This window comes from Poecile atricapillus, chromosome 7 (assembly GCF_030490865.1).
Source record: "Poecile atricapillus isolate bPoeAtr1 chromosome 7, bPoeAtr1.hap1, whole genome shotgun sequence".
Lineage (NCBI taxonomy): Eukaryota > Metazoa > Chordata > Aves > Passeriformes > Paridae > Poecile > Poecile atricapillus.
Window position 1 is genome coordinate 10,425,121 of NC_081255.1, and position 24,467 is coordinate 10,449,587.

Genomic DNA, 24,467 nt, shown 5'->3' on the forward strand with positions numbered 1-24,467 from the left:
TGCCAGACAGATGCCTTGGGATTTTGTATTTTTCATAGATTTGTAATCCTGCAGTTCTTTAGTGTGGAACTCTAACACATTCACACTGTGATCAGACAAAATTCCTCTCCAGGCCTGAGAACCAAGGACACCTCACTGCCTCAGGCCCTGAGAAATGTAAAAGTGAGTTGGGGGAGCAAACTTGGGGTAAATGACTTCATTACCTGCAAGATTAACCCCCAATATGCAAATGGACCAAACTTACAGAAGTTTTAAAACTTGTGCTCCATTTTGGGTGTAGCCCCAGGGTGGACCAAGGAATATCCACTGAAGGCCTTTAATAAATACCTGCTTTTACTCTCTTAATCTTGTCTAGCCTCTGTTCTAGGTATCCACTACAAAACATCATAGACACTGAAGATTACTATTATTTCACCTTATGATTGCTTATTTCTAATACCACAGGAAGAAAATACAATTTTAAGATTTATCTATAAAGTATTAGATTCACAGGTGTTCCCACAAATTGTAGACAGCCCTTTCTTTTGCCCAATGAACAGTAATTTTGAAATTACTGGAAGGACTACTGAAATTTGAAATCAAAAGTTGATCAAGACAAATTATTGGTTAAGGGCAAATTATGGCAAATAAATCAGAGAAAGGACAGACAAAGAGAATGGAGATAAGGTCAGTGACTCGTATCTACAGAAAAGTGGAGCCAGGTGTTAGAGCTCTAACAGTGAACAAAGAACATCTGCAATGTCAGGTTCAGTCTGCTTCTATCAGAAGCTGAAGAACAGAAGACCATCTCTTGGGAAAGGCTTTTAGCTGGACCTGATTTCCACACCATTAACATTTCTACACATGAAGTGATTTCTCTTTTAAGTCATGAAAACCCCCCAGACAATCAGAAAATTGTTATTCGGTTATTGCAAATGACCAGTTTGAAAAGAGAGTGGTGCAAATCATTACTGAAACCACAGAAAGATTACAAAGATCCAAGTGGATCTGTCCTTATGACAGCAGGCACTGGACAGGGCAGACACTGGTCATGTACTGGATGAATACCATGACTGAACAACAGCATCACTCACAGGAGCAACACAGAGCTGATGTATCAACTCCTAATAAATTTGAAATGCTCACAACATTTTGGTTGTTTGCTCACCTCAGTGACTCTGTCCTGTTGATCAGGGGCCGGCAGGGGGGTGGTGGGGGTGAAATATATAACAGTGGTTCTTCTGAGACTATCATTAGTGCTTTGTTGTCAGACACAGAACGGTCATACCTGGGAAAAATCAACAAACCACATCAAGAAATCCCTTAAAAAACTCTGACCAAAGCCAAAGAATGAGCACTGACACCAGCAGACCCATGAAAGTCACAGCTGCTCCCCTGAGACCTCTGAAACAGGTGAGTAACAATTCCTATCAAACATCCAATGTTCTCAGTCAATCCCTCAAGGAGGGCTGACAGCTCTCAGTGCAGGGCAGACAGATGAGCACCAGCAGATGTTGGATCTCTTCCCAAGAAGGTCAGATATTGATAGAATATGTAGTCTGTAAAATATTCCTCATAGTATGCAAACTATGCAATCTCTGCAGACACAACTTCCTTTTTCATTCCAGAGCTGTGCAAGACTTGCTCCAGAAATACTAAATTTATTATCCACTAAAACCATGCAGATAGAAAGACCATAAGCTATATGACAATTGAGCAGCCACAAACTGTGACTGAGTGGAGAGGATTTACATCTCTGTCTCCAGAATCTAGCTTGGTTTTGATAAAATGTGAAAAGGAGCACGTATTTCTCAGTACAAAAATCTGTAACACCCTCAGCAGTTCCTGAGGGGTTAACTATTTATCACCAAATACCTAATGTAGGTTTCTCTCTTGACAGGTTTTCAATGTAACAGCTTTAGTCCTCTTGGTTTTGACAGACTTGTAGCTCCTGAACCTCACCTTTTTTCTGAAAAATCAGGTATAAGAGCTCATGAAAGCCTTATTCATAGTCCCCTCCCTTTCCCAGCTTTCTCTCCAACCTCCTGTCTGCTTCTCCTCTCCACTGCACCTAGGACTGATAAAGAGTATGCAGCAAAAGCTCACAGCTTGCCAAAGCCAGGGTGAAAGAGTGAAAGAAAAGGAGGTACAGGCACGAGCACATCCTCCTAAGAGAACCACTCCCCTCTTCTGTCCCACAGGTCTGAAATGCACCACGTAGGACACAAAGCCCTCACCATGGCTACAGCCTTAAAATGTTCCTGATTTATTGCCTTCTCTCTGCATGGCAAAATACATTAGGGCTTTCTGCACATCTGTGCCTGGCTTTGTTCAAGCAGCCAAAACACTCCACTGGAAAGGGACAGTCTAATAGGATAAATCTTGTAAGGGGAAAACATGAGCTGTACTAGCCAGACTTCAATCTGGAGGCAATTATATGTTCACTTATGTACTGCATGCTGCAGATCTAGGAAGCCTGCAAGTCAGTATTTAATTAAATAATGGATAAGCACAGGGATGGACTCAGATGGACTTTTTTAAATGAAAAAGACACTGCTAAATTCAGAGCGTGTTCTTAGTCGTGAACTTCCCCAGTCAACTCTTGAGCAACTAAGAAAATAAAAACTCCAGCTTAAAAAGGAAGAAGAGATAGACAGCATGACAAACATCACAACTATGCAAGCTAAAATACAGATCAGAGGAGAAAAGCAAAGAGCTGAATTGAAGAAGGTGCTGAAGGCCTTGGTGACAAGCACTTGTGGATGTGCTCTCTTCCCTAACACTGTGCACACAGACACACGTACACTGCTGAAGCTCTGTGTCTCTGCAAGATAAAACACCACATTCATCTGAAAAGCAAACTGAGCAGTTTTCAAAATGCTGTGTTTAGAGCTCAGGTACTCTGTAAAAACAGCAAGAGCACTGTAAAAGCTGAGCAAGGCAGTGAGGGCTGAAAGCACCACTGCCCTCTGCCACCCAAAATATGTAAAAGGTTTTCACCTCACCTATTGCTCTTCTCGGAAATGATGCCCTCAGGTACCCTCTGAGCTGAGCTGGACTCCTGGCCAGCTGAGAACTCCAGAAGATTTCTGGTCCGGTGGTTGGAACTCACAGTGGATTCTGCTCCATTGGGATCCTTTTCAAATACACTGGAAAACGTGACAAACACAGCCAAATGTATCACACACATGAGGGGTCTGCAAGGCACTTTTCTGTAAGGCATTAAATAAATACCCAGGGGGAGAAGCTTCTGGCTGCTGCTGTGTCACATGGATAAGGTTCACATCACATCTCCTGCACAAAACTGATGTGTCATTATAATATCATTGTTCAAAGCAGCAGAAGTCAGAAGAGCATTTCTGTTTTCCTTTTCAGTTTTAACTGTTTGAAGGATTCTGATGCTCTAGTTTTCACATTCCCTCACACAAGCTTCATCTGCTGAAACTACTCTGCTTGTAACAGGTCTACAGGGATAAGAAAATTATCTACAATCAAATCAAAGCACTCCTAAACTTTAACTTTCATCAGCCTCAAAGTACAATTTACACAGTTTATATGAATACAGCATGTAAGGAAAAGTTAGCTATCAAATTCCATGCAGCTGCAAGCCTGGAATGCTATGCCAGACATCCACCAGGACTGTACACAAACCTAAATATGTTCAGTTCTGCTTGGATGTGGAACAACTGGCAGGGCAGCAGGCCATGGTGCCAGACAGCCTGTCCTGCTGCGGGCTGGGAGGCTGCACAGGAGGAGGGACAGCATGCATCCCTGCATGCACAGAGAGAGCAGCATGCATCCCTGCATGCACAGAGCCATGCAGTGTGCATCCCTGCATGCACAGAGGGACAGCATGCATCCCTGCATGCACAGAGGGACAGCATGCATCCCTGCATGCACAGAGCCATGCAGTGTGCATCCCTGAATGCACAGAGGGACAGCATGCATCCCTGCACGCACAGAGCCATACAGCATGCATCCCTGCATGCACAGAGAGAGCAGCATGCATCCCTGCATGCCCAGAGGAGCAGCCCTGCACGTGTGAGCTGCAAGCACAGCCCCACCATGGCTGTGCCACACCTGCATCCTCAGAAGGGTGAGCTACAGGGGGGAACTCTCCAAGGCACAGAAGCAACACTTCAGTTTCTCCTCTCCAGAGGCTGCATTTCCTCTTTCATAACACGGCTGCTTCCTGAAATATGCATGTTTGCAAACCCAAATCCTAACCTTCCTGGCTGACAGCAGCAGAGCATCACCAGCAGCAACAGGGGCAAAACAAAAATGCAACAAGCCCCCAGCACACCCACAAGGTCTCTGCCATTCCTGCTGGTCAGTTCAGAGAGTGGATTTTAACTCATGCCCCCTCCTCCTGTGCAGCACAGCATAAACTCTGCAAGGGAGTGTTTCCTGTCTTACACAGCATCACTTTGCAACAGGCAACAAATACAAACAGAGACAGGCAAAGCCTAGCAAGGAGGGCAGATTAAACACTCCACAACTAAGCAGAAGGCAGCCAGCACTGCCCAGAAATCCCCTCTCTTTTGCCAACACTTCTGCACTCCTCTTAGGTGTCCCTGTGAGCAACTGTGTCATGCTCAGAACCACAGGAGCAGGACAATCCTCGATCCAGGCAGATGTTGCTTTGAGTGCCTCCTCTTCTCCAGGTTTCTGGGCAGCAGAAGTGCTCCAGGCTCTGCTTTCACTTGTGCCAATGGGCAGAAAAGCACTTACAGTTTCCTTACTGCCCATGTACATCGGTGTCCAGATGTCTCACTGCTTCCACTGCCTGGAAAGCTGGATGGTTTATTCACAACCTCCTATCAGGCAACACCAGGCCCATCCAATTTTACAGAAACAATCTCCACTACCTACTAGGTTTCATGAGATCACATTTCTTCTCTGCCAATGAAAGCATCAGCACAACTGGCAGTGTCTCAGCCCAAGAATCAGAGCTCCAGACTAAGGCTGATATTTAAAGGATGCCTCACACTGCTGCTGGCAGCCCCTCACCTGTGAAATGCCCTTACTGTACTTCATCTGGAGTCATGACAGCCAGAACTACATGGTACCTTATTCATCAGACCAAGAATATCCCTCACAAGATCTGGAAGCTGTTAACTCTCCTGCAAATCCTTCCTCCACAGCCTGAAGTGTATCAGCCACCCAGGGTGCTGCTGGACCCCGGGATCTGGTGGTTTAGCCTATCCTACTTCTCTCCTTTCCTATTCAAAATGACACATGGAACCAGAGAAACTTTCCATGTAACTAGTTAGTTAAGGCTGAGAAAAAATCTAAGCAGAAGAACTGCAACAAATTGCATTTTTTCCAAACTGCATCTTCCTTCCTATTTGTCTCCTTCTGCAAAAGCAGCTCTTGTAATTTCAGTCTCCAGCCTGGGGAGGTGAAGTGTCACATCCAATCCATTCCCACTGCAGCTCACCCTGAACTCTGAACAACAGAGACAAACTCAAACCAAGGAGAAAGACCCACGCTGCTCTGCAATCAAAGCTAATCTTCCTTTTTGTGATTTAGTTCTTTTAGCTACACACCCATTCTAAACCACACACACCTCACTTTATTGCACCAGCTTTAGAAGAGATGTTTATTTTCCCTCAAGCGTAAAACATCTTTATCTTTTCATCAAAAATCAGCTGAGCATGGGACATTTCAACCTGGAAGAAGATACCTTCAGCAGCAAGAGACAAAGAATGAACAGAAAATGTTTTGCCATCCTTACAGGCATAAACCATGGCACCCACTTCCCACAAAGTCAAGAACAAAATATGATATCAGGGTGTTTTTTCCAATGCCCTTTCCTTCATCAGGATTGTTATTTTTCTTTTGAAGCAGGGCTAGCAGCAATTCCTGCTCTATGGGCCACTTTTGCACTCCCCCTTGCCCATTCTTTTTCTAGGCCATTGAAAATGATTATTCCTTCTCAATGTCTCAGATATGTCTGAAAAAAAATCAACGTAAAAATCCCCTTTGTTACTCCTCTGGTTTGTGGCCATGACCCAAAACCAAAATAATTTTACTTCTGGATAAGGAAAAACCCCACAAATTGAAATTCTGTCCCACTTCCACCTTCTAATTACTTGGGGAGTTTTGTTAGTGTTTTCCCCATGGGAACAGAAGAGGTTGTTGTTCTGTTGTATCGTTTCTCCCCAGAGGGAACTCCAGTGAAGTCTGTCCATAAACAGGGCTCCAGGAAGCAAACAGGAGGGGATGTGCAGGTAATGGTCCGTGCCCTTTCCTTGCCACGTGGGCTGAGACAGGGTACCAGGAATATTCCTCCTTCATCTCAAATGAAAGGGGGAAAAGCACGACTCTGGAGCAAGGAATCCCTCAAAGCAGCTGGGATGGGGATGGACCTGTCCTGCAGAGAGCATCTGGAAACATCTGCTGAGCTTCACAAGCACCAAGAACAGCAATGATACAAGCAGCAACAGGAAGGGTCTACGGGACAGATCCCAGCACCATGACACTGGAGAGGAAATAAATATCAACATCAGGCAGAAGAGGTTAGAAAATGTGAAAAAGAAAGGTAGAAGATCCCGTTCAGAGGGAAGAAAGCTCCAGAAAAACAGTATTTTCAACTAAGGTATCAACAGCTGGTTTAAGAACTGGTTTAATATGTCAGATGGCAAAAGCACAGCCAGTTTTTTCATCCTGTTGAGCTACAAGATGAGAGGTTGGAAAAGGAAGAGGACTTTGGCAAACCTGCCCTGTGCAAGTCCTGCTATTGGTGGGAACTGAGCTGCTGCCCCACATCAAAAGTCGAAAAAGCCTGAAGCTGAGAATTGGCTTTACTGGGCAAGGCAGTCTTTTGGAAGCTGGAATCTTTCCTGTTTGGCTCACTCACACACCTGTGGTGCCCAGCAAGGCTTGAGAGCCTGCATTTGGACAGCCCAGAGCCCGTGAGCATGAAAGGGTTTTCACAAGCCACAAACACCCTGCCCAAGCTGGCTGAGCTCTCAGCTTGCTTCAGATGCAAAACCAGATCCAAGGGAAAAAAGAAAGAACCACTAAATACTTCATGCAGATGTTTGTTCAGAAGTGTAGATAAATTTGATTACAAGAGGGAAAGAAAAGCAGCACTCCTGCCGTGGCTCCTCCAGGCATTCAACAGCACCTGATATTTTAGCTGTATTTTCACTTCTTTGGTTTGAATGTCAGTTTGATAAATGGGAAAGCAAGTCTAGCCAGGAGACCAAACTAAATTTCATTTGTGCTTCTGGCTGAAGAAATCCTGTGCACTTCAAGTTTTGAATCCTGACATTTAAGTTGTACAGTAATTTGCAGACGAAAGCCAACAGTGATATCATAACAAAGAGTTTTCTGGGGACAGAACCATCTCTGAGCATGAGCTGGGCAGTTTCCAACAAGCTAAAGTTGACATTGCAAGGAGACACCAACCAAAGACCTTGTCCTCTTCCTAACTGATTCCAGACAAGGCTGCCATAGTGCCAGACACTCTCTGGAAAGTATTTCTCGTTTCTATTCCACCATCTGCTGACAGCAAGGCTCTGCCTTCTCCTGAGGGCTCCAGAGCTGTTCTCTCTGAGTGCTGGGCTGGAGAGAGCAGCCCAGCCTCCTTCCTCTGCAGGGGAAGAGCAGGAAAGCAACCCTAAGTGGAGTTTTGGTGCATTTTTGGTGTGTTTTGCATGCTTCAAATAGCAATTTATTTTTAATTAAGCCTCTGGAAAAGAAGGGAAGAAAGCAAATACTGACACCCAGAGCACTTGTTTTTTTGTTTGGAAAACTCTGTACCATTATCCAGCCTTCACTGCCAAAGTTTGTGGCTGTGATCAGCAGAGGAGAGAGGAAGGAATCCCTTCCTGCTCCCAGAGCTTAGTTTGTAAGAAAACCAAAGGTGCCAAATTTTATTCAACCTGTCAAGAGAGGAATTAAAAGCTCTGGAACCTAGACCCATGTCCCATTCACTGAGTCCTTTTTCTTTTGATTTCCCCCTCTGTCTTCAGGAGGAAACTACAACACAAGACCAAAGGTGTGCTGCAGAAGCAATTTTATATCCTTGGGCCATCTCCAACACAAATGTACACTCAACTCAGCCCTGAAATGTGTTCTTTCAGTGTCACAAACATTACATTGAGTTTCCTGTACTACAAGTGTTAAGAGCCTCAAATGTCTCCCAACGCTTCTGCTGCTTTTGCTCAAACACCCAGAGGGTTTCATCTTTCCCTGGCAGAAGCCTGGACCTGGCTACCATGGCTCTGTTCCACGCCTCTTGCACTCATCTCACAGCTTTTCCTTCACATTTCACCAGCTCCTCTCTACTAGTGTGTAAGAAATTCACAGGCATTTGGCTGTCATCATTTGTATGTGGGTTTACATCACATTTAAGCCTACCAACCTCCTGAAGACACATGGGAGGCCACTGAGGCTTGCAAAATGCAGAAAACCAATCCTTTTCTATCCTTCACTGAGTGCAAAGAAAGCCCAGGACTGGATGAACTGAGAAAAAGAAACTGACCCTGAAGTACAGCCCATGATCTCAGAACACCTCCTAGAGATGCTTCAAGCAGTCACTGCAAGTTTGGGAGCTCCTCTTCCACTCCTGCTGCAAGCCAGGGGTGGTTCCAACCAACCTGCCCCACTCTGCTCTGGGGTGGAGGCAGGAAGGAGCACACACAGAGTCTGGGAAGGCAAAATAATGCTGAGTTAGAGCTGCTGGTCCCTGCCCTTCGTGTTGGGCAGGTGCCAGACACGTGGCTTCATTTGGGATGGTTCTGAACATGTCACATCACTGCCTGGGGTACCTGCCAGGGCAGCACAGGGTGGCTCCAGGGCACAGCAGGACCTGGCTGCTGCTGGGATGTGCTCTGAGACCCAGCACAGAGCACACAGCTCCCACACCTCTGCAGCAACACAGCCCTTGCAGCAGGGACACCATGGGAACGAGAGCAGCTCCTCTGCCCACACAGAAAATGCTCCCTGCTGGCATTACACCATAACTTCCCAACATCCCACCCCTGAGGTGTCCCTACGCTCCTGCTGGCCCTGAGATGGCTCTGGTTCTCTAACTGAGGAGTCCAGCACACAGTCTCAAGCAAGAGCAAAGGTGCTCAGGAACACTGCTGAAAGCAGCAGACCCCAGAACAATCCTGCTCTGCCCACCCCAAGAGACTGCTCAGCTCCAGTGAGTGACACCAGCACAGGCTCAGTGTCAGCAGCCCAAACCCTGCATGCTCCAAGAGCTCAGCAGAGCCCAGCAGAGCTGACAGCCATCCTGCACTCCAGCTGGGATGATCATCTGGGCACTGCTATCCAAGACTTGTGTTTTCATTGCTTTATCCTCACAAGCAGAAGGTCATGGTAGCTCGCAAGCTGAACAATCCCTGGGCAATTTCCTCGTTTTTAGTAAAAGATTATTAATCTTAGCACTTCTGGGATATTTTTCCTGGTTTTTGCTACCAATTTAAGAAACAAGACACACCCCTAAGTCTTTCAGGAGTCAAAAATAACTGCTGCTTCATTTGCTGTAGGCTATGACAACAGCAGACAAATCACACTTCTCAGCCAGCCAGGCCAGTGTCTTTATTTACAACTGCTCAGTGGATCTAAACTTTTAACAGATTATTCAGTTTCCAGGCTAGTCCTGGAAAGCAGAGGGAAGTCCATGAGGACAGCCCTGAGAGGGGCTGCAGTGAAGCCTCTGCTAAAGGCCAGCAATTCTAGTGCAGCTGCTCGAGGTCACAAGAGGCTCTGGAGCAGCAGCAGCTGTACTGAGCTCCATCAATCACCACCTCACTCATCCTCCACCACAAATACAGCTCTCTGCACATCACCACGTCTGGCTTCCTGTTTGAAAGGGGTTCCAGCCACACAGAGGTGGCCAACTTGTAAGAGAACACACAATTACTAATAATAACATTAAAAAAGCAGTATCACACCAACCTCTCAAACCTCCTGCTCCAATCTCTTTGAAAATCTGCCTTTCCTCCCTCCAACTTCATATTTTTCTTTGTTTTCTGTCCACTACATAGCTGAAGTGGTAGTTGGGACACATTCTGGCTGGCTGACATCTTAATAAATGCCCCAAGACTGCTTCTAGGTGACAACCACCATGTAAGCTTATGCAGACTGATTATGGATAAAAAAATAACTAGTTGAACACTTTTTATAGCCAGAAAGATAATGCCACACCACCAGCAAATACCTGGCTTACATGCTTTGCTGCTACTGTCCCAAGAGGAGATGCAGAAGATTTATCCTTTGCATCTTCTGTGATTGTTCTCCTTTCCCTGCTTTTTACAGAACTTGGGTTATTTTCCCGCAAATATTTTACTATCACATGTAGGACTTGCATTAAAAAAACAAAAACAAACATAAAAGGCAATTTATATTCAAATGAGAACATGGAAGAGAACCAAAATAAAAATATTCCCAAAATAAATACATGGATTGTTTAGACTAGAACATGTGCTCGGTTGCCATTTCTTTCAGCCCTGTTTATGCTTGTTTAACACATTTTCAGATCTGTTTACTCTAAGGCACAGTCCAACACAAACGTGGAAATCAAAGGAGAAAAAGGCATGTAGCAACTGCAATCATTTGAAAATGACCAGTGCAAAAAAACCTGCACAGCTAATTAGCTAATTAGTGCCATGGCTCAGGGATGCCCTGCCAGCTGGGAGGGGGACCAACACTGGCTCCAGAGAGAGCACACATGGAGGAGAGCCTGGCTCTGGGACACCTGGATTCTGGGACACCTGGGTCTGGGGACACCTGGATCCTGGGACACCTGGATTCTGGGACACCTGGATTCTGGGACACCTGGCTCTGGGGACACTTGGATCCTGGGGACACCTGGATTCTGGGACACCTGGCTCTGGGGACACCTGGCTCTGGGACACCTGGCTCTGGGGACACCTGGATCCTGGGGACACCTGGATTCTGGGACACCTGGCTCTGGGGACACCTGGCTCTGGGGACACCTGGATCCTGGGGACACCTGGCTCAGGGACACCTGGCTCTGGGGACACCTGGCTCTGGGGACACCTGGATCCTGGGGACACCTGGATCCTGGGGACACCTGGCTCTGGGACACCTGGCTCTGGGACACCTGGCTCTGGGACACCTGGCTCAGGGACACCTGGCTCTGGGACACCTGGCTCAGGGACACCTGGCTCTGGGACACCTGGATCCTGGGGACACCTGGATCCTGGGGACACCTGGCTCTGGGGACACCTGGATCCTGGGGACACCTGGATCCTGGGGACACCTGGCTCTGGGGACACCTGGCTCAGGGACACCTGGCTCTGGGGACACCTGGATTCTGGGACACCTGGCTCTGGGGACACCTGGCTCAGGTACACCTGGATTCTGGGACATCTGGATTCTGGGACACCTGGCTCAGGTACACCTGGATTCTGGGACACCTGGATCCTGGGGACACCTGGCTCTGGGACACCTGGCTCAGGTACACCTGGATTCTGGGACACCTGGATCCTGGGGACACCTGGCTCTGGGGACACCTGGCTCTGGGGACACCTGGCTCTGGGGACACCTGGATCCTGGGGACACCTGGATTCTGGGACACCTGGCTCTGGGGACACCTGGTTCTGGGACACCTGGATCCTGGGGACACCTGGATCCTGGGGACACCTGGCTCTGGGACACCTGGCTCTGGGGACACTTGGCTCTGGGGACACCTGGCTCTGGGGCACCTGGCTCTGGGGACACCTGGCTCTGGGGCACCTGGCTCTGGGGACACCTGGCTCTGGGACACCTGGCTCTGGGGACACCTGGCTCTGGGGCACCTGGCTCTGGGGACACCTGGCTCTGGGGACACCTGGATTCTGGGACATCTGGATCCTGGGGACACCTGGCTCCCAGGGACACTCCTGGGGATACTTGGTCCCCAGGTACACCTGGCTCAGATGCCCTGGTTCCAGCTCCCAGCCCTGCTGAGTGCCAGGGCCTGTGTGCTCACTGCCTTTTGTGCAAACACTGCTGGTTGCCAATTCCTCCCTTGCACCTCAGGGAATGCAAGCCTGGGGCAAGGGGGTGACTTCTGCAATGAACTGAACCAGAATGGACCCTTTTCCCCCCACACACCTCACCAATCACTCTTAAATAATAATAAAAGGAAGTTTTTACACATGTTGAATCCAAATCCAAACAACTCACCAAGATTACAGAATAGTTCACTGACACACAGATGGGAAATTCCTGGGCGCCTTTCTTCCAGTATAAAACAAACAGATAAAACAGAAACACTACCAGAATTCCTGCTAAATTACTTCTGCTTTTAATAACTGAAAGTTTCAGTTTTCAATACAAAGCAGCAACAAATCCAAAGAGCTCTACCTAATGCAGAGTGACCACTAACTGCACACAAGCCCCTTTCTCATCCTCCAATCACACTGGCATTCAATTTACATCAAATTAGACTTGCATTCTTTTCTTAGAGATACCATGGTGCTGTGTCTAGGGATGAAGGATGTTCTGAAAGCTTGCTGGTAATTAAGCAGACTGGGCAGAACTCTCCTTCTGGTATTTCCAGACACATTTCTTGTGTCAACAGACCAGCTTCACTACCAGACTTTCACCCCAGCCCCAAACTCCCAAGTTCAGCGTTACAGATTACCCCCCCCCCCCCATCTGTCAGCATGAAAAAATGTGTCAGCAGAATAATTTTATCTGCCAAGGGCTGCCACATCCTGGCCTGCTTTCCACAATCTGAAAACAGCTGAAAGCAGTCCCAGGGTCCTCCATGAAACATCACAAACATCTCACCACACACACACGGCCAACAGGACTGAGGTCCAATTAGAAAATGATGTGTTAGTCTTTATTAGTGCAACAGACATCCATGAATGCAGAGGGAAAACCAGAAGTACCTGAACAGCCACCCCTGCAGGTGGGATTGCTCTGTGGGATGCTGAGTGCCCCAACACTGCAGGCTTTGCAGGACTGCCTGTTCTTCAGCCCCAAACAACCCAACTGCTTCCCTGCTTTCTCTGATTTGACAGAAACAGCTAACCTACACCTCTGCCCTTTTGTTTTACCTCTAGTCTTCAAAAAAACCCTCCACTTCCCTAAGAAGCATCTAACAGTAAGGCCAGAAAAGGAAATTTCAACATCTGGTACAGATTTTAGGGGGTGAATTTCCAGTGATTTTGCATTTTTTGGATGTCACTCTCTCTTTGAAATGGTTCATTGGTTTTAAGTAACAAAATATTCACTGCTAATATGTTTGGATCAAAACATCCTGAGCCCAAATGCTGGCACAGCTCCATTCAGGTGTGGAAGTGAAATGGTTTCTTACACAGAAAAAATGGCAACACAAGGTTTCAGAACATACTTACCTCCAGCTGGCCACTGCATGGAAATTAGAGATTCCACAGTTAGCTGATTTGGGGGAAAAATTCAGTGGTTTTGCTGAACTATAAGCTTTTTGCTAAAGTGTAAGTTAGCATGGATATTATCACAAAAATTTACTTATTTCTGTAAGAAATTGCAGGGACTGAAAAAAAGCACATATATTGGAAGCTTCTGTTGTGAAGGGCTAAAGAGAACAGCAATCCTGTCATGTTCATGGAGCTGCCATTCAGTGACACCTTTATAAAAGGGAGAAAATGTGTATGGGAGGAGTGAAATCTAAAGAAACAGTCTGTAAATCTCACATTCTGGATCTTCTAAAGAGTATTGCACAATCAAACATTCACACCACACACCCTAGAATTTTAATTGCAGTGTGAGCATTTCTTCTTCTAGGGAGGGGAAAAAAAAACCCAACCCAGAAAGAGTAATTCTTGCAAATTTGCAATTACATTTCTCTTCATTGCCTAAATCCAGTGCTGATGCAAACCACCTGGTTCAGGCACAGCAGTTCCACTGGCATGCTCAGCTACTGTACCAGCCAGGAACAGTCAGACATCCAAGGATTTCTTCTTGCTTTATCTACTTTATTAAACATCACACATGTCAGGGAGTTAACCCTGTCAGGTTCCCACAGTTCCTGAGTGCTGCAAGGACAGGGACACAGCGAGAGCCTCCAGCCCGCTCTGCCAGCACTGAGCTCCACACCTTGCTCACCCCTGGGCCAGGGGAGACAGCACAGAACTGCAGAGCACTCTGCTGAAAGACTTCCCCCATCTCTGTGAGCTCCCAAACCTTTCATCACTAACCACAGTTTCATGCATTGCATCCTCTCACTGCAATGCAGACATGAGTGCATTTCCCCCAGCTTCAGAAAGATCACTGGTTCTAGTAATTCTTAATGAGTGTCTCTCTCAAGTGAGTGGAAATGCCTGAAATGCAGATGGGATGTACAAATCAATCCCTTAGTATTTGGAAGATGATTTTTCTGCCTGACAGTCAAAACTCACAATATAAATTCTAAAGACACTAAGAACTGGTCTACCTTAACATCATCCATATCAAAGCAAAATTATCACCTGTATTTCACTTCCTGAGAAAAAGGACATTTGCAGTAGGTGCAAATACTTCAGAAGTCATTTCAGCTTTAGCAAATTTTCTAATATTAAAAATGCAAACACCACTCTCTAAAACTCTATCACAGTCAGAAACAAAGTCTTCCTGCATATTTATCCCATTCCTTCAGTTTGACTGGGGCATTGAGGACAAATGGAGACAGTGCTGACTGGGATCCTACTGAAATATTGTGCCTTTTTGAAAAGTGAACAGCTCCATCTCAAAGGTCTTTATGTTCCAAAGCCAAGTTAAACAGACAGGCACGTGCAAGCAGTATTTTTTTTTATTCTCCTTTCTTCCACAGATTTCTTTATAAAGTGCCTGGGAGGTGATGTAGCATTTCCCTGCTGCTCTCTGGCTCCTACACCCCACAGATAACAGCTCCAACAGGAGAGGTTTCTGATTACCACTTCCTCCAACCAAGGAGAAGGAACAACCTCTTCACCAGACCTGGGAGACAAGGGCTCTGTAACGAGGGAGACTGGACACATCCTGCAGTCAGGACTGCAAGGCACAGAATGTACAGCAGGATTTCCTGAGTATTTTGAGCACTAAAGCAGCTTCAAGTCACAGCTACTGAAATTAGCACAGGCATGAGCAAGCAGATCAGCTCTCCAAGTCTGACTTCTTTTCCTAAAAGGATTCTAAACAGAGTTCTTAATCTCTGCAAGTAAAAATGGAGCAGACAAACTGCTGTACGCTGCACTGAACAGAAAAATGCCAAACCAGGAGAACTGAGATGTACAAGATCTAGTTCTTACTGCCAGAAGGATTCCAAAAGTGGAACCATTATACAGATGCATCTTCCCCTAAGCAGGAGGAGACTAAAGGACAGATTTCAGATTTCAAGTGCAAGGCTTTAAGACACAGCAATGGCTGTTATTAATGATTCCAACAAAAATATCAGGACAGCAAACTTGCTAGGCAAACAGGAATTTCTAAGCAGCTTACCTCAATGGACCATAATTCAACATTATAAAGGCCAATATCACCATCACACACAGTGTTCTTCTCTTTGGAGATGATACTTTGAGCTTCTGGTTCTAGACAGAGAGAACAGAAGACACTGAGTAAAAGAGGGGTGCACAAATGCAGGGGTATGTCAGAAGCCAAGTACACTAAATTATATTTGCTTTTTTGATTTATACTTGCCTAATTACGTGTGAATACATTCCTGAACTATTTAAAAATAAAACTTTGGTTTATACATTATATTCCACTTCTATCCAGTGAAATATTCAGAAGCACCGTGAAGTAAAGAATTAAAAGTCTACCAGATAATGCATCAGAGTTGGTGAAAGTCTTGCTTGGAATGGGATGCTGGGCTAGAAATCTTCAAAGGTCCTTCAGTCAACATCTCCCCATCTCTGTTAAGTGCCTTCCACTTAAACAACTGTTTTCATATGAAATCACACTTTCATCACAATCTCTTACCTCTAATACCACTTCATCCAGCTGCCTCTTCAGCGTGCTGTTTTCTTTCTTGAGTTTCTCATTCTCCAGCAGGGCTGCCTCCAGCCTGGCCTCCAGTCCCAACATGTATTCCTTCTTTTTCTTGCGTGACTGGAAGGCTGACTCCCGGTTTTTGATCATGCGCTGCTGCCGCCTCAGGACATTGACCTGAGCACACAAAACAAAGGCTGTTAACAACCCACAAGGTAAAACTGCCTCTGTCTCATGCAGAATCTCTGCTTTGTCACAGGTCTGCACAGATAGCTTCCCACACTCTGCTTCCAGTGAGCTGGAATGGTCAGCACAGAGGCACCTCAGGATCACAGTACACCTAAGGGAAAACAGATCCTGCACTGCCTCAGTTTCCTTCTGTGTTCTCAATATTCTGTATGCAGGGGTCATCAAACACACTCGAGTTTGATTTGATCAATCAAATCACAAAGAGAGAAAATACCTCTCTTCAGGTCTGCAAGGCAGCAAGAATGCCTTCCACCTTGGCTTCCCCCTGCACCATTTTACAGGCTACAATCTGCTTTCCTAACAGGAAATTTCTAGGGTTTTCCAGTCTGTTCTGCCTGGAAGTCATTTCCACACTGATTTCACATGTTTCTGTACCTTTTCCCCCTAGGCTACACAGTTTTTGAGGTTTTGAACAGTGCTGCTAATCTCAGATTGCACATTCTGTGTGTATCAAGCACTCACACAGCAGTTTAAATGCAGTCTCTGGGTGCATCTACACTAACATCCTAATTCAGATCAGAAGGGTGGCTCAGTTTCCTGACTGCCCCACTAAATGTGCTTCACTTCACATCACAGAGCAGTCTCTGAGAGCACACACACTGGATTCCTTCAGGGTGAAGCTCAGCACACGTACTCCAGGAGAGCACATAACTCACTCTAACCACTAGCAGGCATTCAGTCTGCAAGACCAGACTGGGACAGCTCAAAGCAACCCCTCCCCATCCTCCAACAGTCCTGACTGATTTTTTTCCCAAGCAGGAACACTCCATCATCTTTTACCACTTACTCATTTTGTGGTTTGCACTGAGTGGGACAATCCAGACCGAAATCATCTTGCTGCTGACAAGGATAAACAATGATGGATACTGCAGAACTACACAAAACTACTTGAAATCCTAAGTTTAAATACTAGTCTGTTGATTTCCTTTCCCTCACAGATTAGCAGCTGTCTTTTCATTAGGAACAGAAGACTTCCATCACATTATTAAGCTGCAACTGGAAGTGCCTTAATGACCATTACACTGACAGATAACTGAATGATCCTTCTTACACAGACCTGAATATTTCAGTACCTACCACCACAGGCACTGCTGTAATCTGTATCTCTCAGAGAAGGAATATTAAAGAAGAAAAGGTAAGAACTATTCCAGAAGTATTATTTTGGGGAAACAGTATAATCACAGAATAGTAACATTAACTAACTCATATTTTGAGTCTGGCTATGTAAAAAACCTTTCCCACAGCTCTTCAGCTCTCTCCCTGTATCTACCTGCACACAGTATGCTGTTCTAGGGCACTGGCGTCTTTAACAAAAAGTGGCCACAAGCTGTTTGAAGACATCATTCTTCACAATGCTGCAGTTTGGTGACAAAGATGAAGAAAACACGTTACAGTGCATTAACGTTCTGGGTTGCCTCTATGTTGGTCTAATTGCTTTTATAAAGATCATTTATTTAATGTCTAGTCTGCTGCCACCAACAAAAGTCTGTGAAAGTGAAGCTGTTTGCACTTACTCCAGCTACTCTCTTCAGCAGAGTGGAGAAGGAAAAGATTTTAACGTATTTTCATTAACACTAAGCTTTGTCTTGAATTTTTTAAGTACTACAACATTTAACATAAAAAAGCTTCTGCAGACATATAAAAACTGGACCAAAAAAAAGATTCAGGCTAGCCAAGAGCTGCAGTGTATAGAACACACCAGTTTGGGGCCAGGATCACTTAAACCGTTCAGAGATGAAAAAACAAGGAATGAGTTCATGCAGCAGCTTTGGCTCAAGTTGTGAACTCCAAACAAGGAGTTACATTCCCCTTTTCAAAAAGAGGAACTCAGAGAAGATCAAATTGTTTACATCCATTCTTGTTTGCAGACCTGCTCAGGATTATTCATTACTGGACAGCTTTTAATCACGTGTCTGGAACCCCTGGCAAATCTAGATGCTTCCCTTAAGAAAACAAGGTGTTAGAGCACCAGTGCAGTGACTCTGCACTGAGAGTACATCCTAAGGTACATCTGTCACTTGTTTCAGACACTGCCATCTACATTTTGGGTGTTATTTTTTATCCAGATTGCTCTACTTTATTCACAGTTCTCCAGATGCTGTGAGGAACATGAGCTCTCCCCAGCCTGATTCCAGGTACTCTGTGGAGTACCTGCATTTCAGCCTATGCCACACCAACTACTTTTTGACTCATTTTTAAACCTTGCTTAAACAAAATCCAGTACTTGTGCCCTTAAGATACTCTGTTTTAATTTACAATCTGTAAACAGCTTAAGGTCCTCCTTGGTCAGCCTTCCAGCTCTTGCCTGGCTTTTCTCAGGGACTGTGCCACAATCCAATCCCAGCTAGAAGTGATGCAGGAAATGGGAAGAGCTGGGTGAGTGAAGTGGAACGGGAATGCTGACCCTGGGAGCAGTATGGCAATCAGCATTACACAGCTGGCCCAGCCCCAAGGCAAACATGCCCCCTGCTCCAGCACTTTGACACTCAGGAGGGAGAGGAACCCATTTATAATGTCACTCTTTGACACTCAGGAGGGAGAGGAACCCATTTATAATGTCACTCTTTGATACTCAGGAGGGAGAGGAACCCATTTATAATGTCACTCTTTGATACTCAGGAGGGAGAGGAACCCATTTACAATGTCACTCTGCTTCAGCAGCATTGCTTTGCACAAGTGCTGAACCAAGATTAAAGGCAGCAAGTGCCTGCTAACTTCTTTTGCAGCCTCCAACTTTTAAAGTTGTATTGTATTGATCTTCCACTCAAGATAGCATCTTCTGGTTCTAAGGAAACACAGACCACAGAGGGAGAACATTGGCCTTAAAAACAATCAGGAATCAGTGATGCAACTTCTGCTTTTCTGGCTTTGAAAAGCAGACCACCACTAGTGGAGATATAGACAAAAATGCTGTAAATATGGAGAACTGGAAGGTTCATTGCAAACCTTCAAACATCGCTTCAAACAGCATTAACCAGATTCAGATTGTCCTTTATCTTCAGAGGTTTTACAAAGAGTCATGCACTTTACAAATAAACATTGCTACCTCAATTTACTTCCAAAGAAAACTCCATCATGAGCAAAATTTCACCTCCCTTCCAACACAAGCTGTACTTCTAGAAGTAAGATTGTTTCTCATACTCCAGAGAGTTTTTTTGTATGCTGCTGGGAAAGTTAACAAAATGCTGAAAGTACAAACCATTCAATGTAGGATTAGCTGCTTCCCACCTCAGCTTATGAAAGCTGCTGTGTTTGAAGACACATCTTTGACTGCAGGAATACAAAACCTATGCAAGGTATTTTTGCTCTTATGGAAGTTCTGGGTTTTCCTGTCTCTAACTCAACAGAACACAACTTGCTTAATGTGTTTATGTTACACAAATATTGCACAATGTACAGCACAGAAACAACGATTCTCAACAGAAATCCACACTTATGCTGAAGTTATTTTGCATAATGAATCTTTTCTAGATCTGCAGTACTCTGGCACTTCCCTATGGCTGGCAGGCTGCACATGTGTGCCACCAGGCTCACAGCCCTGCCATCAGCTCACGCTGCTGTAATCCACTGGCAGGCTGAGTGTAAAGCTAACAGTTTATCCCTCCTAAACCCAAAAGAAAGTCCTGCAGTGTTTCTTTTTATCCTGCAACATCTGCTGAGATTAGCAAACAATAACAGGTGTTACAGAGCTCAAATGACAGCTCCATCTGTGCAGCCCTGAGCTCCACATGCAGTATCCAAGGCAGCCCGAGGAGATGCTTTAACCCTGCTGGCCCCAGCTGAATCCCAAAACATTTGTTTTTTCTCAAAGCACTGTTTCACAATATGTGCCAAAGAGCAGCTGCAACTGTTTTCCCATGTAACAAGCACAGGTAAGATGTGCAGCACTTCACAAGTCTTCAAACTGCTTCCCTAAAAGGGGGAAATGCCCACACAGCCACCCTTGGAAACAAACAGCTGCTTGTTACCCCAGCTACACATCTGACTCCTGATGTCATGGGTATGTACATGCAGTATGATGACAAAAAGGGGCTTTTGTCAATTAAACCTGACATTCAGGCAATGGCAAGGTGCCATGCTAGCCCTGCTTACAGGGGGTCACAAATCCAATGACTGCAGCTCACTGATCTCTTGAGTTAACTCTGCGTGACAGGGAATTATCACTAAAAAATGCAGCACACTGAACTGCTCTGCCTACTGAGAGACCTTTGTTTGCTCCTTGCACACTGAATATCAAGTTTCCACTGTACTCTGGCTGCTGAACTATTTGTAGCACAATATTTTCATTATAAAATGCAGCCCCCACACAAATATGATTAGTGAGGAAAAGTTACCATTGAGCCTGAGTGGCAATCCCAGACACAAGGAAAGCACACAGCATCATCCCTCCACAGGAGCTGAAGGAATTGGCTCCCATTGCTTTTGGGAAACGGTGACCTGCACTGCTAAGAAGCAGCTGCCTATACGGCAAAATTCCATGTGTTTCCACCAGTGTTTCCTCCCTTACACTGAGATGTGATAGGACTCTCAGCTCACAGCTTGGAATACCACATGGGGGAACGACAGAGTTTTGAAGTCACCAACAAGAAGCTTTGGTCCTTTCCTCAAGCATGTCTTCTTTGGACAATAAAACACAATCAGAGCAGCTCCAAGTTACTAGGAGCTAAATCAAGTTAACAGCCAGCTGGCTAGCTGGTTAAGATGTCAAAACTGAAAGGGGAAAAAAAAGCCCACACACTTCTCAAAAGCCACTGTTTACACTTACTGCTTACTGTGAGCTACTATGGAAAAACTTTCTTATTTGCACTGTAATTGTTGAGATCTTAACCCTCTTCTACACATTCACTACATCATCAAAAGGGAGCCTGAAGAGATTAGGATCATATGGAGCTCAGTAACTAAAGTTTCTAAAAATCATTATTAAAATCTGGAGATAAATGGCTATGGAAAAAGAATGAGGCACTGAAATTTCCAATTCATCTGCCTCCAAAGAAAATGTTTTTATTATATGGATTAGAAAAGTGATTTAGCACTAATCAAAAATCAGATATATCCAATCTTCCTGTAAGTAAGAGAGGTGCAGCCACTGAGAGCTTGCACTTGAGAAGACAAGGGGCAGAAAACACCTATCAGCACTGTCTTCTGCCACTATGCTTGCACACCTGGCCTGCAGCTCGGGGCAGGCCAGCAGATCCTGAGCTGCTCCTCCCTGCTCTGTGCCAAGCTGCTAAATTCCCTGTTTACAGCTGGAAATCCTAGGAAGAGTTTTCCTGAGACTCTGAAGGGACCATCAGCCCCACATGCAGGTTACAGAGGTGTGCACAGCCCTGGCCAGCAGCTCTCAGAGTCAGAACTCACGTCCAGCCCCGCGGCCGGGGCGCTGCTCTGCAGCAGGGGCTTCGTCACCGGGATTTTGGCGCTGCTGGAGCCGCTCCCAGCAGCTGGAGACAGCACATTCACCGTGTGGTTCTGAAGTGCTGGGGCCCCTCCTGCCACTGCAATGACAGGCTGGGAGGCAGGAAGCACCCCTGAAGCCTGGAGCTGTACCACAGCAGGCTGGGGCAGCACCACGGATGGACCTGGAACACAAGAACAGCAGTGCTCAGCAAGGATGAAATGCATTTGTACATCACCACTTTGTAGGGGCAGACTGCTATGCCCTCCTGCCCTGCACACCTGATCTCAAATCCATCAGTAGATCCCACACATCAGGAATGGAAAGAGGCTGTTCCAAAGTTTACAGGACTCTTAATCCATCCTGCAAACTAAAACTACAGATATTAGAGGAATCCAATAAACCAAGCTCTGCCCCAAAGGCTCTTCAAAGTTAATAAAATTCAACACTTGTTATATACATTACTCAGAATTGCTTGAATACTTGAAGCACTCTGAACAACCTTTTCAAAGAATTTAGCCAGCTTACCTCAATCCTCCTTCTCCCTTTTTTCTGTAACTACTCTATTTCTGTATTCAATAGAAAACTTACTACACAGAAGTGACTCGTGCCACACTGATCAATTCAAACTAGCAGAGATGGAAGATGAACAAAAAAGAACAATGCAAGTTACACTTTCAAAACTTACACTGAAGCTTCAATTCACACCAAGACCATTTTTTTAGAAAAACATCTTATGCAAAGAAGTTTATACACAAACCAAACAGAGCTTAAAGAAAAGCCGGCAAAATGAGGTAATTTTGTCAGAGTTTGAAATGGAATTAAAAACAGCCACTTCCAAGAAATTTCAGTCCAACAACTGCATTTAACTCAAGCAGGTGCTTGAGTAATATTCTGTTGTCTGAAAACACATTAATGTCTCTCTAATCCTTTGTAACAGGATGACCTTGCCAGCTCTCAGAAAGAGCACATTCCAGCTGAGCATTCCAACCAAAAAGCACGACAATGGATTACAGCATTTATCCAGCCTTCTGGAAGGTGGAAAGTGAAGCAATTTACCTCGTGCCAAGATCTTATGTATGGGGTAAAACTAGAGCTTTTTTTTAATATATTTTTTCAGACACCATCTTGAAGACATCAAAACTTAGTATGATCCTGTTTAAGAGTTTTAATGATGAAGTTGAGATTATTTCAATTTTTTTTCTAATGTGGAAAAGAGATGATGCTCTAAGACCATGCTTTCTCCTTCAAACTTTTATAAAGAGGGCTGTGAAAATAAAATTTCTCATCCTTCTTGGAAGAGAATGGCATATTTCAAACTGGTGGTTCCAACTTGTCATATGCAGGGGATTTAGAGTGATGAAAAAGATCCTTATGGTTTTTGTTATGGAAGCTGCACAAGAGAATTTTTAAACATACCATCAGTTAAAGGGAAGCATGGACATACTTTCTCAAAAGTATTTCCTCTATATTGTCTCACAGAAACTACTGTCCCGACTTTTCATCAGGGAAAAAGAGAAGCTGATCTTCAGAGCACTAGACTTATATCCAAAGAAATCCATATCCCCAGCATTCCTTATTCCAGATGGTATTTCATCAGCTGGAGCATCAGAAGGAATAAGAATTAGGTCACGCTGACTGTGCTGACCTGTGTTTTAAGCAGTCTAGCAATCTTAGGCATGTTGTAACAAATGTCAGCATCTCCAGATTAGGCTGAACCCCTGATGGAAGAGAAATCAGTAATGGAGACAAGTTTTTCCCAATTGCAATAATTTCTAGATACGTGCCCTTAAGAATTTGTCTCCTTTTCCTTGCTCAGGGCCAGTGCAATCAGCTGCAAGGGACTGTGGCCATCAGCTGGTGGAACGAGCAACTGCAGCTGGCAATTCCTGCAAGGCAAGCAGTGTCCCTGCTGCCCAGGCTGGAGACAGAAACAATGCTCTGGATCCAGAAATGAAAGCTCAAGCTGCTTCAAAAATCAGTAACAGGGTAACTGCAGGAATGAAGAATTATCACCGGGCAGGAAGTCACTTTCCTCTCGTTAGCATCAGCAACTTTTCTAACCTCTGACACAGCTCTCAATTTTTAGCAGATTTCACAACATTCTATTTGATGCTGCTTAGTGAGCTACAAAGCCATAAACTCATGTTCCCACCACCCCGTGGAAGAGTTTTTTGGGGGTTAAAAAAAGGCTTGTATCACTTCTCCCAAGCTTTCCAGCTTCATCCTAACTGATTCTGCTGGATCTTCCTTCAGTCATGACAGAACAGCACTGTAATCACCTTATGCACCACCTGACACTGCAAGCAGAGCAGAGCAAAGCATCCCTACAGATCCTTCCAAATCAGCACTTTTACCTCCACAGCTGCCAGTGCTCAGCACAGCCTCTGTCCTCCAATCCAAACAATTATATAATCCAGCCTTCCATTTTAAACAATGCCCATCTGAGTGCTGCTCCTCACAGTACAAGAGGAGCAAGGCCATCTTCTTAGCCCAAAGATTTTCCAGCAATGCATGTAGGGCCCTTTTTTCTATTCCTCCTCTTTCATACACCAAAGCTAACTTCATTCTATCAGCCATCCCAAATAGACAATGCTGTCACTGGCTCATCACCAAGACCATTCCCTTACCTTTAGGAGGGGCTGGCTGGATGTTAACAACTGGCTGATTCTTTGGCAGGGGCACAAGTGTGGGAAGAGTCTGGATAATGATGGTTTTAGCTGGGATGCCAATGTTAGCCTGAGCTTCAGGCACAGCAGGCAAAAGGGGTTTGGGCTGTATCAAAGGCCTGGACACTGTCTGACCACACCTCTTCAGGCTCCTCGCAGAATTATTTGCTAGAAAAGGAAAAAAAGTCAGAATTGGACCAAGAGGCACAAAATATATAATGCAAGCAATAATGAAGTGCCTTTTAATATGGGGTTTTTTACCCATCTGT

At 45.2% G+C, this 24,467-nt stretch overlaps 1 protein-coding gene across 2 annotated transcripts in view; it reads right to left on the reverse strand.

The window, feature by feature from the left end:
- The window catches only part of ATF6 (activating transcription factor 6), a 70,671-nt gene that overhangs the window by 42,827 nt on the left and 3,377 nt on the right, over positions 1-24,467 (reverse strand). For both annotated transcript variants that reach the window (XM_058842747.1, XM_058842746.1), the window contains exons 6-11: positions 24,160-24,366; positions 21,493-21,713; positions 15,877-16,062; positions 15,394-15,485; positions 2,985-3,128; positions 1,148-1,267 (exon numbers count right to left, since the gene is read on the reverse strand). In XM_058842747.1, the coding sequence (XP_058698730.1) occupies positions 1,148-1,267; positions 2,985-3,128; positions 15,394-15,485; positions 15,877-16,062; positions 21,493-21,713; positions 24,160-24,366 (970 nt within the window). The remainder of the gene's footprint in view (positions 1-1,147; positions 1,268-2,984; positions 3,129-15,393; positions 15,486-15,876; positions 16,063-21,492; positions 21,714-24,159; positions 24,367-24,467) is intronic.